Source organism: Bubalus kerabau, chromosome 20, assembly GCF_029407905.1.
Source record: "Bubalus kerabau isolate K-KA32 ecotype Philippines breed swamp buffalo chromosome 20, PCC_UOA_SB_1v2, whole genome shotgun sequence".
Taxonomy (NCBI): Eukaryota; Metazoa; Chordata; class Mammalia; order Artiodactyla; family Bovidae; genus Bubalus; species Bubalus kerabau.
In genome coordinates, this window is record NC_073643.1 from 18542522 (window position 1) to 18556797 (window position 14276).

General features: G+C 52.6%; 1 protein-coding gene across 5 annotated transcripts in view; it reads right to left on the bottom strand.

The window, feature by feature from the left end:
* Positions 1 to 47: 47 nt before the first annotated feature.
* Positions 48 to 14276, bottom strand: part of IL17RE (interleukin 17 receptor E) — a 16654-nt gene continuing 2425 nt past the window's right edge. The window contains exons 2-19 of one of the 5 annotated variants that reach the window (XM_055557038.1): positions 13861 to 14073; positions 11779 to 11891; positions 10896 to 10982; positions 10561 to 10576; positions 9874 to 9996; positions 9152 to 9249; positions 8732 to 8891; positions 8498 to 8637; positions 7528 to 7596; positions 6373 to 6439; positions 5238 to 5413; positions 5110 to 5157; positions 4980 to 5028; positions 4647 to 4798; positions 2928 to 2996; positions 2397 to 2448; positions 2216 to 2314; positions 51 to 1732 (exon numbers count right to left, since the gene is read on the bottom strand). In XM_055557038.1, the coding sequence (XP_055413013.1) occupies positions 1176 to 1732; positions 2216 to 2314; positions 2397 to 2448; positions 2928 to 2996; positions 4647 to 4798; positions 4980 to 5028; positions 5110 to 5157; positions 5238 to 5413; positions 6373 to 6439; positions 7528 to 7596; positions 8498 to 8637; positions 8732 to 8891; positions 9152 to 9249; positions 9874 to 9996; positions 10561 to 10576; positions 10896 to 10898 (1878 nt within the window). In that variant the 5' untranslated portion in view covers positions 10899 to 10982; positions 11779 to 11891; positions 13861 to 14073 and the 3' untranslated portion in view covers positions 51 to 1175. Of the gene's footprint in view, positions 1733 to 2215; positions 2315 to 2396; positions 2449 to 2927; positions 2997 to 4646; positions 4799 to 4979; positions 5029 to 5109; positions 5158 to 5237; positions 5414 to 6372; positions 6440 to 7527; positions 7597 to 8397; positions 8638 to 8731; positions 8892 to 9151; positions 9250 to 9873; positions 9997 to 10560; positions 10577 to 10890; positions 11208 to 11778; positions 11892 to 13860; positions 14074 to 14276 lie in introns of those variants that run through there. The other 4 variants (XM_055557039.1, XM_055557041.1, XM_055557040.1 and 1 more) reach the window with 4 other exon arrangements.

Consider the following 14276-nt stretch of genomic DNA (forward strand, 5'->3'; position numbering starts at 1 on the left):
GCCCCGCCCGGTCCCTCCCACTAACACCAGACTAGGGAGCCAGCAGCCCTGGACTGGAGTGGTGGCTCAGTCCCTCCTCCTCGTCCCCTCCTCCTCCTCCTTCTCTGCTGACACCTGGCTGGGAGGGGCCCCTGAAGAGGGTGGTGGCCTAATGGGTGAGTAAGGGAGCTCTTACTCACTCTGGGAGTCCCTAAGGAGGAGAGTTTTGGGCAATCCTGGGGCATTTTCACTTCCCATATGACTCTGGGACTCCAGGTCCCTTCCCACATTCTCCTTGGGCCTCACTGTGGGACAGGAGCTCTAAAGGCACTAGAAAGCGGACTTCTCATCACTGCTTGGCTTATGCTGCAGTGTGGGGTGGGGTGGAGGAACCCAGGACCCCAGAGGCAGGAAGACAGGGTCCTAATTGTGCTGTTGCCACAGGCTAGCTGCACGACCACGGACCCACATCACCTGTTTTCCTTTATTCTCTCTGAAGAATCACAGTGAGGATCAAGATCTCCAGATTCCTCTTTGCCTTTTCAGAGGCACTGCTTGTGAGAACGTGACAGACGTGGATGTGAATGTGGACACAGAGGATCTGGGCCCACAGAATGATGTATAACCACCCCTGGGTAGGGTAATGCTGACCCTTCCCCCAGCTCAGCACCCTGGGCACACTGAAGAGGCACCTTGTGTTTCTTAGCTTACCCATCATGTTTTCTTTTATTCATCTCTTTCCCTGGGTCCAGAGCCCTCCCTCCCTCCAACTGTGGGCAGGGCCCCCTTCTGAAAAAGGCGGATCCTTAGCCCCAAAGGGGTGTTCTGCCCTCTCCACCGCACCCCACCCCCCCCACTCCGCCCGCACTCGTCTGGAGGCGCCTCCCAGTCAGAACTAACATCTCTCATGCCTCCCCAAGCCCTAAGCTCTCTGGTGTGGACTGGAGCCTACGTGCACTATTCTCTGGAACTTGTGGAGAGAGGAAGTGTGATGATCCCCACCCACCACAGGACTGAGGTCAAGGGCGTTCTCTGTAAAAAGAGACTCTCCCTGAGGGTTCTGAGGAAGCATGAGCAGGAGGAAGAGGTTGGACACTGGGGAAACGTGGGGAGTGGGCGGGGACGCTGAGTGAGGGGGTTCCAGCCAGTGCCCCTAGGCCTGCAGTCACAGACATCCTGACTGCGCTGAGCTCTGTTCAGCCTTGGTCGGCAAGTTTGGCGGCCTCCAGTTCCAGCCTGCGGCACAGCTCCACGCGACCCCGCAGGCGCGGCTGGGCGACGAAGCGGCCCCGGGTGGTGGCTTCAGTAGAAGCCCGAGCGTCCAGGGCGCGCAGCAGGCGCGGCAAGTCGTGCAGCAGGCGGTAGCGGGGCAGGGCGCGCAGGGGCGGGGGAATGTCGCCCTTGGCGCAGAGACGACTAAAGTAAACCAGCAGCAGCAGCGGGCGCGGGGCGGCGCGAAGCAGGGCGCGCAGGGGCGCAGCGCGAGGATCCGGGCCGCCCGTGGGGCTGGGGCCGGCGCTGCTCCACAGAAGAACCACGGTGCCCCGCTCCCGCGCCACACGTGCCCGAGCCGCCCAGAGCCACGGCAGGGGGCCCACGCGTGCCACCCGTGTGCCCTCCCAAAGGTCCACGATCACGTCGCGCCCGCCGCCCAGCGCGGCTCGCAACAGTTCAGCAAGTGCTCCCACCAGGCGCCGCTGCGCCTCAGACTCCGCCACGTGCAGCAGCAGCACCGGCGGCGCTCGTTCGGGGCCTGGGGGCGGGAGCAACAGATGAGCAGTGTAAGGGGCTAAAGGAAAACCCAGCCCTCTCCTCCCAGGCCTCGGGGCTACCTGATAGGGTTGAACTTCACCCCCCCTCCACCTTCCCTGTTCCTCATCTGCGCCAGGGTTGGGTACCCAAGGCAGCTTTAGTCTATAGGGCACCTTTGGGCTAATTTAGATAAAGGTGCCCCGGAAGAGGCAAGGGCCAGGGCGACAGGTGCAGCGCAAGCTGCATTTCCACCCCACTTGCTTCTTGCCTAGAGACGCCGCAGAGAACTACCGCAGAGGGACCTTTGTCCTGCTTTAACCATCTCTGCCCACTAGGGGGCCTAAGGCTAAAAGCCTTGGTAACAGGACGGGTGCGCACAGCAGGGAGGAGGCTCTTTGGGAAGGCATCCTGGGCAGGGGAGCAAGGGGAGGGCAACTGGCTTAGCAGCCAAAAAAGTCCCCAGGTTACCTCCCAGTAAGCTTACCTGACAGTGGACGCCGGCACGTGAGAACCAAAACAACTCCCAGTAGAGTGGTGAAGGCCAGCAGTGCCAGGATCAAGAGCCCCAGGCGTCTGTGAGAGACTGAGTCAAGCAGGGTGAGGTGAAGCTCAGCTCCTCAGTGCCCAGCCTCCCTCTCACTCCCCGTCCCCTCCCAAGAACTTACCATCTGGACACAAGAGGCGCTTCCAGGCAAACTGGACATCTGACCTCCACACCTGAGGGCACAGAGGCCCCGACCCTTGTGAGCCAAGGTAAACCCTCCTCCAGGGGGAAGCTGAATGAGGTGGGAGGATGGAGAGGGGGACCCTGGAGAGGGCATTCTTCTAGCACAGGGTTTGCGCCTGGGCCAGATTTGGCAAACTCAGAAAGTAAACCCAAAGAGGACCAGGGCACCCACGAGGAGCTGGAGGGGCACAAGTCCCGAATGAAGTAATCAGACACCACTGAGCTCCCACACCAATTGCCACGTGTGAATGTGGACACAAAGCACCAGGCTTTCTGAGTTTTCAAGAAACTCCGGAAATCAACTGTTAAAAATATGACGTCTCCCACTAGTTAAATGGTGACAACTAATTCCAATTTTGAACACTGTGCTGGCCAAATCAAACATTTTTACTGACTGGATTTGCCCCATGTGCCACCTGTGGCGTAGATGCCAGGGGTGTGTATGCAGAGTGAGGGCAGAACTCCTTACCAGGACACAGCCTCCTGGCCTCAGGAAGGGAACGATGAGGTCTAGGGTCACTGGGGTTGAGCCCTGAGTCTGTGGGAACAAAGAGCAGAATGACTGTCCCCACAGAGGCAAATCTGGCTCTGTGCAGCCCCTGAGCCTTTGCCCATGCGGTGCTCTTCCCTTCTCCACGCCACCCCCACCCAAATCCTACCAGGCTTAGGGCCAAGTGCCACCCCAACAAGAAGCCTTCCTAGGCTTCATTCCCAGATCCTGCTGATCACTCCCAGATCTGAACTGTGGCACAGATACACGTTAATCAGGCTCTCATCAACAAACATACTCTGAGTACTGACTCTGTACCAAGCCCTGAGGAAACAAGGTGGGCACAGACATTGGTTCTGTCCTCTAGTAGCTCACAAACCAGGAGGTTAATCTCTGCCCTGCAAACCTGGAGGGGCAGCTTGTCCATTGGAAAGAATGTAAGTTGTAGAGTCAGGAGACCACAGCTAGCAAAGTCAGGCTTAACACTCCCTTTGTTGTTCCTAGCAGTGGGATCTTTGCATCGAGATAGACTACCTTCCTCCTTGAGCCTCAGTTTCTTCATCTGTGTATAATGATAATAATCCTTATTTCACTGGGTTACTGAAAGCCTCAGATGGGAATATGCAGGTGGATGCCGTTTACAGTACACAGTGCAGTGTGTATTCATTTGGTAGTAGTGCTTATTTATTACATGATAGGCTCCTTACGGGCAGAGGCTGTGTTACATGCTTTTCTTATATCTCCCAGGGCCTATTACAGAGTGGGAACAGAGCAGGCACTGAATAAATGCACGCTGAACTGACGGCCCTCCGTCTACAGGCAGGATGTGGCTTCACCCTGTGTTCTGGGCATTGGTTAGGGTGGATCAATCTCCATTCTTTGGAAACACCCTCCACCCTCTGCCCCAGCCCTTCTGAGCCCCCATTCTCCAGCCAGCTGTAAGCGGGCATAATACAGTGGCTCTCAAACCATGGTTAAATTCAATGATGTTCCCAGCTCACAGCAATAAAGGAGTCCTTGGATATAGCTCCCTATTTTAGGTCATCCCACATGATTTTGTCTTAAATCTATAGCATTTACTACCATCTGTCTGCTTGGGAGCCCTCAAAGACTATAAAACAAATAAACAAGCTGCATGTGAATAAGAAAGAACTGAAAAGAGCAAGCCATGCTTAGTCAGCTTGGTGCTGTGGTTTTGCGGATATATTTGATGGTGGTTTTTATGTCAGATACACAGAAGAGAGTCCGCTAGTTAGCTGTTTTTAGTTCACATGACAGAGTGAAATCTGTCAGTGGTTCACAGTATTCTGCAAAAAGCACTTCAGCTTCCTGGGGTTCTGTCTCCCAGAGACAGAGAACTCCTGCCCGATGCCTTGTGGAGGCAGGCAGGGGTGTGTGGAGGACAGCTGGTTCAGGAGAGGGCATCAGTACAAAATGTGGTGGCAGTTGGAGTGGGTCAGAGAGCAGCTGGGAGTGAGAGGGCCAGCCTCTTGCCTGTTTATCCTTGTTGGTTCAGAAATGGAAAGGCCTAGAAACTGCTCCATCGAAGACTCCACTGACTGGCAGAAGAGGCAGCTGAATACAGGCTTATGAAGTCATTAAATCAGCAGATGCTGTAAGTCAGATATTTGCTTGCCTCTCCCTGATGTGCTCTAATCAATAGGTCCCAGTGGGAGCCAAACCCTGGCTAGGCCATACCTGGCTGACGCTGTACACGGGGGGCACCACGCTGTCCTGCCCCAAGCCTGGGTGGTTCCAGGCAGCACTGAAGGTGACATGTGTCCTTGAAGAGAAGTGAAGGACCACCTGCTGGGCCTGGGTATCCATGCTCACATTCCAGGATGGAGCTGCTGTGGAGGGGGGGAGAGGGGAGAGCGTCAGGTGAGAGATGATGTTTTTGTGGGAGATTATAGGAGCTGGGCTGCAGGTGACAGAGAAGTCTAGGGCAGGGATAGAGTTTGGCTTCACCACAGTTGTGTGAGGGTGAAATGGTGAGAGAGGGGTCCCAGCCAGGGTCACTTATTGGCTCACCGAATGTCCGATGGGGGCATTCAACGTGGCTGCTGTTTCCAAAAGAGAACTGAGAAATCCAAGAATGGCAAGTCAGCAAGCTCCAGGCACCATGCACACCCTTCCCAGCCCCTGTTGCCCATGCTGGTACCTTGAAGCAGAGCTGGGGATGCAAGTCCACTTTCTCTACGACGTACCACTGCGGGGGGAGAAGAGAGTTGAGAGCAGGGCCCCAGGCCCTAGCCCTGCTCACCCAGGCCCTAGGAAGGCCTGACTCACCCCCTCTGACTCTTGAGCCATGGCATTGGGGAGGTCTTCGCAGAGGGTGGGCCAGCCCCGCCTCTGGCACAGGGAGGCCTCCAGCTTCAGTGGGCAGCGGAGTGTCACGGCCATGACCATCTTAATGTGCTGGCTGTGGTCAGTGAAGTTCATTGACTCCCAGAAGTCTGAGCCATCTGGGCAGGCAGCAGGGGCAGAGAGTGAGGCCCAGGAGGCCTGAAACTGATCCCGATCCCCAGGGCATCAGAGGATGATATTTCTGAAGGAGCTTGGTACAGCCATGGTCTGCCTAGGTGATAAAGGAGCATGCCGCTTCCAGCCCCTTCTATTACCTTTTATATTTAGCTGTCTCCTCTCCTTCTTGTGCCTCCCTTCTGGCCAACTCCTTGCTGCTCCCCAAACTCAAAATCTTCGTATCTTTTCTTAAATTCCTCTCAGAATTCGGAATGCTTTATCCTCCGTTCTCTTTTTTCTAAATCCTGCCCTTTTTCTGAGCCCAACTCAGGTGTCACCTCCTTTAGGAGACCTTTTCTATTCAACCACCATGGGCTTCTCCCTCCCCTGAGACAACCATCATGGGCTTCTCTGTCCCCACAGGTCATGCCCTATAGCCTATTCCTTAGTTACAAACCTGCTGTGGACCATAGGCTGCTTGGTGCTACTCATCTGTCATGTTTGAGCATCCTGTCTCTGCAATTTGGGCTCAACAATATGCATAGATGTCACCAACCACTTTCACATATAATATTGAATTCCAGTCTCATAAGGAGTTGGAAAGGGAGGCAGGGCAAGTATCATTATTTCACAGATGAGGCTCAGAGAAGAATGAGTAGCAGAGCTGGGATGAGCCCAGGTCTTCTGATCCGCCCTCTTAGTACACTGACTCCTGGGGTGGATATTTCTGAACCTCCCATAGTGCCTAGGACAATGTTCAACAGTCTGATTTAGCAGACACGGTAGTCCATGACTTGCCTCCGCACTGATTCCAGAGAAAGTGCCTCATGCTTTCTGCGGACTTCCTCCCATACCAGTGTAGACGGTGTGCATGTGCGTGCGTTTGTGTGTATGTACGTGTGTGTGGGAGAGAGACAGAGAGAAGGTGTGCGTGCACAGGAGTCACATGAGCAGCACTCACAGGCTTCAGGCTGGCCCTGGAAGGGACATTTTTTGCGCCTCACGGTGTCCTCTTGCAGGTAGGATGCCTGTGGGAGAAGGGAACAGGGATGGAGGTCAGAGGACTGGCTTTCCCGACATCACTCAGACTTGAAACTCATTTTGGCTTGACTTTGCCTGGACACAAGCTGCCTGAGCTGGCTGGGCACCAAGGAGGGGCAGCCGTGTGGGGTGCAGGCCAGGGTGGAGGCGCTCGGGGAGGAACTCCGCACTATAGGAGCAAGATCAGTGAGGGAGGGGTTGAGTCCTCTTCTCTGGGAGAGGAGAACCTAGCCCCAGAAAAAGGCAAATCATGAGGTCCATGTTCCTCAACTTCTGCCTTCCTAGGTGTCCATTCTCAGCAATTTCCAAGCTGTCAAGTGCCCTTCCAGGCCTCTCCCCTCAACATCCAGTCGTTGTACCCCTGGCAGGCGCTCCTCATTACATGTCTCTGCCTGTACCTTCCCTTTCATCTCCTTCCCAGTAACAAGGCCCCCAGACTTTTCTGTCTATCCCAGAGGAGCCTTTTTTCAAAAATATATTTATTTATTTGGCTGTGCTGGGTCTTAGTCACAGCACGTGAGATCGTCAGTTGCAGCATGTGGGATCCAGTTCTCGGACAATGGATCAAACTCTGGCCCCCTGCACTGACAGTGTGAAGGCTTAGCCACTGGACCACCAGGGAAGTCCCTTAAAAGAAGTCTTAATGCTAGGCCCCCTCAGCCCTACAGGCAGAGGAGGAGGACTGCCATGTAGGGCTAGTGGGAATGGCACTTCTGGAGCCATATGCAACCTTGCAGTGGCCATGAGCCCACACCCTAACGGCTCAGGACACCCAGTGAAGGCAGCTGTCTATTCTGCTCTGTGGGTAGGCTGAGGCTGGGTCTCAACAAAAGCAAGCTGGGTTTGGGTGGGGCTGAGGTTGGAACCACCCCCAGGAATATCCCATGATCAGCAGGACACCTCCACCCCTGACCCAGTGTGAGGCTCACTGTTAGGCTGGCACCAGTCTCCCCCAGCATCTCATTAACACCAGCCCTTTTAAAACCGGACTCAGTGGAGATACACTTGACCAATTGTGCTGTCTGGGTGGCCTAGGAGTGGAGCATGGACCATCCACACCTTTCCCTCTGCTTACCTCGATACACAGACAGGGCAGAAGGAATTCATAAGGCAGATCTACAGTGTGGCTCCCAGGCACAATTTTCTGTGGACAGTTCAGCAAAGGGAGAGATGAAGAGGGGGCTGAGAAAGAGCAGAGGCACCCTGGACAAGGGCAGGAAGAAGCTGGAACTTACCCACCATACATCCTGCTTTTCCTCTTATCTGAGGCTTATTTCTTTCACTGACAAATTCCTTCTCAGGGGGTCTCTGTCCTGTAGTCTGGCCATCTGCTCTAAGTGTCTCAATACATGGAATAGGGGGAGGGAGGAGTTGGGGAAAGGAATATACATTTATTGAGCCCCTACTGTATGCTGGGGAGGGTGCTAGGTGCTAGAAGCACCAACTCAATGCATTAAATGCTAGCATCACGATGATGTCGGGAGGCATCATCATCATTTTAAATGTGGAGACCTGAGGGACTTGGGTACAGCATCAGTCCCTGCAAATGGCTCCAACTGTATACAAGAGTATCCATGACAACTGGAGGTTGAGGTGGGATGTCAGGCCACAGGCTGGGAGAACAGGGGACATCTCATTCTCTGAGGAGCAGTGACAAAAGAGAGAGAGATCGAAGGGTATCAAGACAGATGTGACCAATTTATTACTTTCTCAGGGAAAACAACATCTTGGTGGAACTGAAAAGGCAACCTGAATCTCACTGAGGGTCATTGCACTGAGGTTAAGTGCCATATTCCTCACCTTGCTAGGCATTCATGGTTGTCCCAGGTCTCTACCCCCTCTTCCCTTCCTCTCCTGCCAAGAGACACGGCCCCCTGCCTTCTCTCTCTAGTTCAAAGTCTTCATGATAGGCACTTCAGACTTGTAAGAAGTCTTGGACAATTACCATTCCTCTCTGGGCCTCAGTTTCCTCATCTGTACAATGGGTAGGTCCTTTGGTTCCGGCCCTGTGTGATTTGGCTTTATGGGCAGATGGCACTCCATACCTGGGCATCGAAGGGATGGCTCAGGTCCTCACACTCCAGTGCCCACTGGTGACAAAGACGCACACTGACCTCTGGGCCTGGAGGAATGGTCACTTGAATAGCCCTTGTCTCAGGCAGCAAGTCAAAGGAGAACTCAGGTCCTGGGGAGAAGGGGGATTTGGTGGCCTTGTCTCTTGGCCTTAGCACAGGCACCACTACTTGGCTCCACTATCTCCAGTCACATGATGTGCCTACCTCCAAGCTTTTGTGAGCCGGATCTGGAGAGACCTTCCCCTGCCTCTGGATCCACCGGCTGGGTTCTTTTGGAGCGTAGCCCCTTGTGGGAGCTATCTGGGGAGAGGCTGGAGTTGTGATGGCCCTTCTCAGACAGGCAGCAGCTACTCAGCAACTTCCTCTGCAGGCAGACAGCAAGGTTGGCCTCAGGGCAGAAATCAGGAACTCTGGCTTCTATTCCTGTCTATGGAGCAGCCCGGGGCACAACAGGCAAGCTGCTCAACATTTAAGCTTTAGTGTCCCTAACTGTGTAATGGACAGAAGAGTCTACTTCAGCTCCACGCTTTCCCTCTCTCTTGGGTGACTGGAGAACAGAAGGAGAGGCCAGAAAGGGAAGGGCTGTAGGGCATAGGGCAGGGCTGGCATTGTCAGGGAGAGTACCTGAGCAGACGCTGGCATCCTGTGTCTCCTACAGAGCCAGAACTTGTAAGACTTTTCGGATTTCTGCACTAGGAGGTGGAGCCAACCCCACTGAAGCCCTGCACAGGGAACAACACATTTACTATCCAGCCCTTCACAGTCCCTCCCCTATCTGAAGATGTGACCTGGAGTTGGACAGTCAATCATTTTACATCAGGGAGGGTAATGCTCCCAAACTTCTATAGTCCTGAAAGTTATGATACAACCAAAGAGAATTAATTTCTTAAGTAGAGAAAAATCTATGTGTATACAAAGATTCATAGTAGCATTATTTATAACAGTGAAAAATTATAAACTGTCGATTCTTAAGCAGTGTGTGGGAATTTAGTATGTCCCAGGCACTGAGGTAGGCAAGAAAAATGTAGAGCTGAATAAGATCTGTCTGTTCTTTCTTATAAGACAGATCTTGCCTTACAACTAGAACGCAGTAATAGTAAATTCATAGAACTGAAACATTTTAATCCCAAGAACTGGTACCAGCTGAAAGGAGAAACACCTTCACAAAATGATACAACAGAACTCATCAGTAGGCACAGTGTGCTATTTCAGGATAGCTGAAGTCTCTGCTGAGGTTGGCAACAGGACTAACATCTCTTTTAGTGTGATACATCTCACTTGGCTCACCCCCAATTCCCCCAATTCCCATCTCCTCTAAGAATGGCCCAGAGCGCTGTTTCTCATACCCGAGGGACCCGACACCAGATGCAGACACCAGCAGTGGGGACAGTGGCAGCAGCAAGCACACCAAGGCTTTGGGGAGAGGTGGGGGGCCGGCTGGGTATGGTGAGGAATCTGGGCAGACCTTCCTGTGACAGAAGAAAAGGAAATCAGACAGTAAGGTCCCAGGAGGTCCCTTCTGCCTTAGACAAGTTGGACTTGAGGCTGAGCACTGCCACTTAGACCCTGGCCAAGTGACTTGAGGCAAGTTACAGACTCCTGTAAGCCTCAGTTTCCTTATTCATAAAGTGGGGCTGCTGTCAAGCTCAAGTAAGATAATGTGTAGCAAAATACCTTGAAAAGCAGAAGGTACCGTAAAATAGCAAGGATCATTGTGCGACTGACTGGTGAAGAACTAGTCAAGGCAGAGTGCCTGGAGATTTACCTGGCTCTCATTTAATCCTCCCCACAGCTCAGGGACAACAGTTTTCATTGTACAATCATTTCTACTCTGCTGCTGTACCCCTCAGACACCGTGCACTGCCCGAAGCCATGTGTGGAGTATGTGGCAGTATTGCAAGGCAAATCCAGGCTTGTCCTCACTCTAAACCCTGTGCTTTTCCCTTGATACTATGCCACTTCTTAGGTAGAGAAAAAAAAAAATTAGAATGGAGGAAACAGGGAAGGGGAGCAGGGCAGGGAATGAGACTCACCAGTGAAACTGCCATCCTGAAAGCACAGGGCCAGGTAGGGAAAAGAAAGGACAGAAGTATAATTAGCAGAGGTTCTCACAGGGGTGTTCTCCCTGCTTGAGACCCGTAAACCAATAGCCCATCCACTCCGGCTCTCTTCTTCCCAGCTCCACCCTGCCCAGGCCCTCGGTGCCCTGGGACTATGGCTATCACTTCAAGATGGTGTAGAGGACACGCTGATGCTGCGATCAGAGCTTAGGGACCTGGGTGGTAGGAAAGGACAGGCTGGAGAGTGGGGAGTGTTATGAGCCTGTGCGAGCCAGGTGTCCCCACCAGCAGTGGCAGGCGCACCTTACCATGCGGGAGGCCAGTAGACAGCGGGTGCTCCAGCGGAGAAGTAAGGGGCAGCCAATCCCAGCAGACGCAGACAGGCCAGTGATCAGCTGGAGAAGAGGCAGGAGCAGGGCTGCCAGTCTGGGGCTCCCCATGGGGTTCCGTGGGGTCAAGGCGCCCAGTGCATGGCTGCACGGCCCGAAGGTGGGCGGCAGGGCCTGGGCTGGCTTGCTGCGCAGCAGCCGGGAGTGCGTTGCCAGCAGGAGCCCTCGCCTCAGCCTGCCCCTGCCCCGCCCTGCCCCAGAGCTCCTCCTCGTTCCCAACCAGCCGGCCAGGCCACATTCCTTCCCCAAGCGCAGGGACTGGGGAACATCTGCCCCTCAGAAAACCCCGCTCCCCTACCTAAAGGGCAAGGGGGCTCTTGCTCTGGCAAAGAACAGGAAAGAGGCGGGTATACGGCTAGGGGGTGGATGGCAGGTTGCATCTACTTAACCCCTCCTACTCCTGCAACACCCTGTAGATGGGACCCACCCCTTAGCAGCTCTGGGACTTGGATCTCCCCTGGACACATGCTTCATCCTCTCACTTAGAGGGCTGACAGAGCTATCAAGCACTTCTGTGCATTGGGTGCTGGAGACAGAGGTGACTGAGCACTATTTAGAGTGGAACAAGAAAGCACTATAGGAGGCACATAAAGCTCACGTGTCCCCCAACGCACCCTGGCCCTACCCAGCTGACTCTCAGGATTATAGAGTAGCTTTCTGATGACCCACTGGCCTGTTCTTCTAGCTCTTCTGCCAAAAGGCCTCCAGCTCCAAGGATCCACTAATCAGTACAGTCTGCTCAGGAAGCCCTAGAGTTCAGAGCTGAGTGCTGGAGCAGAGGGAGCGGGCCCCACACACTGACCTGGTTTCCTGTGGTTTCCGATGCTGACAAGGCTCTGTTCTCTGTGGGGTCCCTCCCCGTCGTCCCACGGCTTCCTCCTGCTCACGGAGCATTTGAGCTGCTTCAGCTCTCACCTTGGTGACACACACAATGGAAAAAAAGTTGGGGGCACACCTACTGGGTGAAGGTACCTTGACACTGTTATTAGCCCTCTGTACCTTTCAGTAGCTTGACCATAGCTGTCTTTAGGCCAATTCTATCAACAGTTTCTAAGTCTTCAGGCCCACTGTCTGAAGACCCCCATTGTACCCATTATCCTAAAAATACTAACTCTTGAGTTCCTTAGAAAGATCTTTTCTTATTCTTTATGTTTCTCCAGTGCCTAGAAGTGGATGTCATGAAATAGGTGCTTTGTAGTTGGGTAAATGTAAACTATGATGTTTCATCTAAGCAGTTTATTTCACATTTCCTATGTGAAGCAGTTACAGAGCTGATCCTCTTAACTATCTTACAACACAGGTAAGTGAGAATTAAGGAGAGAAATAAGAAGCAGAAAAGAGAATGATTTGGTCAAGGTCTCTAAGCCCAAGGAGCTCCAATTCTGCCAGCCTCTCACGGTTCATTTTCTACCATCCTAGGGCCTCTCCTCCCACTGCCTCATGCTCCTCTGCTCCTGAGAACTTCTAAGGGCCTGCCTGCCTAAGTTCTTTTGGCCTTGGAGCCCATCACTGCAAACAAACTGCTAAGATGTGAAGGGAGAAAAGGGTGGTCTGGCCATACTAAGGCTTCCCTGATAGCTCTGTTGGTAAAGAATCTGCCTGCAATGCAGGAAACCCCGGTTCGATTCCTGGGTTTGGAAGATCCCCTAGAGAAGGGATAGGCTACTCACTCCAGAATTCTTGGGCTTCCCTGGTGGCTCAGATAGATTACGGAGTCTTCCCCCTAATTTTTCACTTAGCCCACAATGGTTTAGATCTATACCGATAATGTGTTTTCTAGTGCCGGGGGCACCAAGTGAGAAAGTTGGCTCCGTTCTCAAACACTTTTCACTTTTGACTCCTTTTATCTTCTGGGCTTTCCGCTTGGCTCAGATGGTAAAGAATCTGCCTGCAATGCAGGAGACCCGCGTTTGATCCCTGGGTTGGGAAGATTCCCTGGAGAAGGGAATGGCTACCCACTCCAGTATTCTTGCCTGAAGAATTCCATACACAGAAGGAGCCTGGCAGGCTACAGTCCATGGGGTCACAGAGTTGGACACAACTGAGAGACTAACACTTTCATGTTCATCTTCTGATTCTCACAATGAAAACATTTAACATTTGGTTAATTGTTCCCTGACTCTGGCTAAGGTATGGGAGGAGAAGTGGAAAAGAAATAACAGAGACACATATACATACATAAGAAAGGGAAGAAAAAGAGCATGTATAAAAGGCAGAAGAGACAGAAAATAGGGGAAAGGAGGGAGAAAAGGAGGTCTATATTTTTTTGTCTTGCTAGTTCATTTATTGTGGAGCCTTTCCCAAAATGGAGTTTAAAAAGTACAGTGGGTGAATTCCAGCACACCCTGGGGAAGACCAACATTTTGCTGAACTCCTACCATCAGATTCTGGGCTATGGGCTTGGCCCACTGGTCTATAACCCCTGAGGTCAGTCTTACCAAACCATCTTACAGGCTTGGGAACACCAGGAAGATTAAGTAACTTAACCAAACACAAAACGGAAAGAGGAGACTCACCCCCATGTCTTTCTAGCTCTTTCTGTCACAACACACTGCTTTAGGGAGATCTGTGGTTTCTGGGCCTTGTAGTCCACAGAAGTACTAGACTGAACAATGTGATGAGTTGGCAGGGTTAACAATGTGGGGAAAGAAATCATAATAGATGGAAAGAATAAAGGATACGTATGTCTTATGGGAATGAGTTATCAGTGATCAGATTTCTAGGGGAGTAAGGATTGTCTGGCAAGTGTCAACAAGGGAGGAGCAGGAATACTTCTGTGGCTGGAAAAGGAGGTGGCCAACGGGAGTAATGGCAACAGTGGTGTGTGGTAGGCCTGCAGCACTAGGTCCTATCCCTTTAGAAAAGTGCCCAGGGCCTGTCTCACCTGTGGTTTGTGTCTGAATGAGCTGATCCAGACTTCATGCTCCAATAACCTTTACTTGGGGACCAAGCCAGGTGCTCAGGAGGTCATGGCAGGCCTTGACACGTGCTCAGGTAGAGTACACTATGGGGGCCTTGGACAGCCGTTTTTCCTGACAAAGCTTTATCCATGTGTGGACTCTGGTCAGACAACTGCAGCAGGGTCTCTAGGCTTTTCCTGTGATGGCAGATTCCCAAGATCTGTTGAGGCAACTGTGCCTACTATCAGGGCACCCTGTGCAAGAAGGCCCAACAAATTAGACCAACAAAAACCAAGAGTACACAAGTGTCCCTTTCTTACTCCTGCTCTTCCAGAAGGAATCAAACTCCAGAATATGGAGGCAAGAAATTATGCTTAAGAGAAGTGGCTGGGACTTCCAT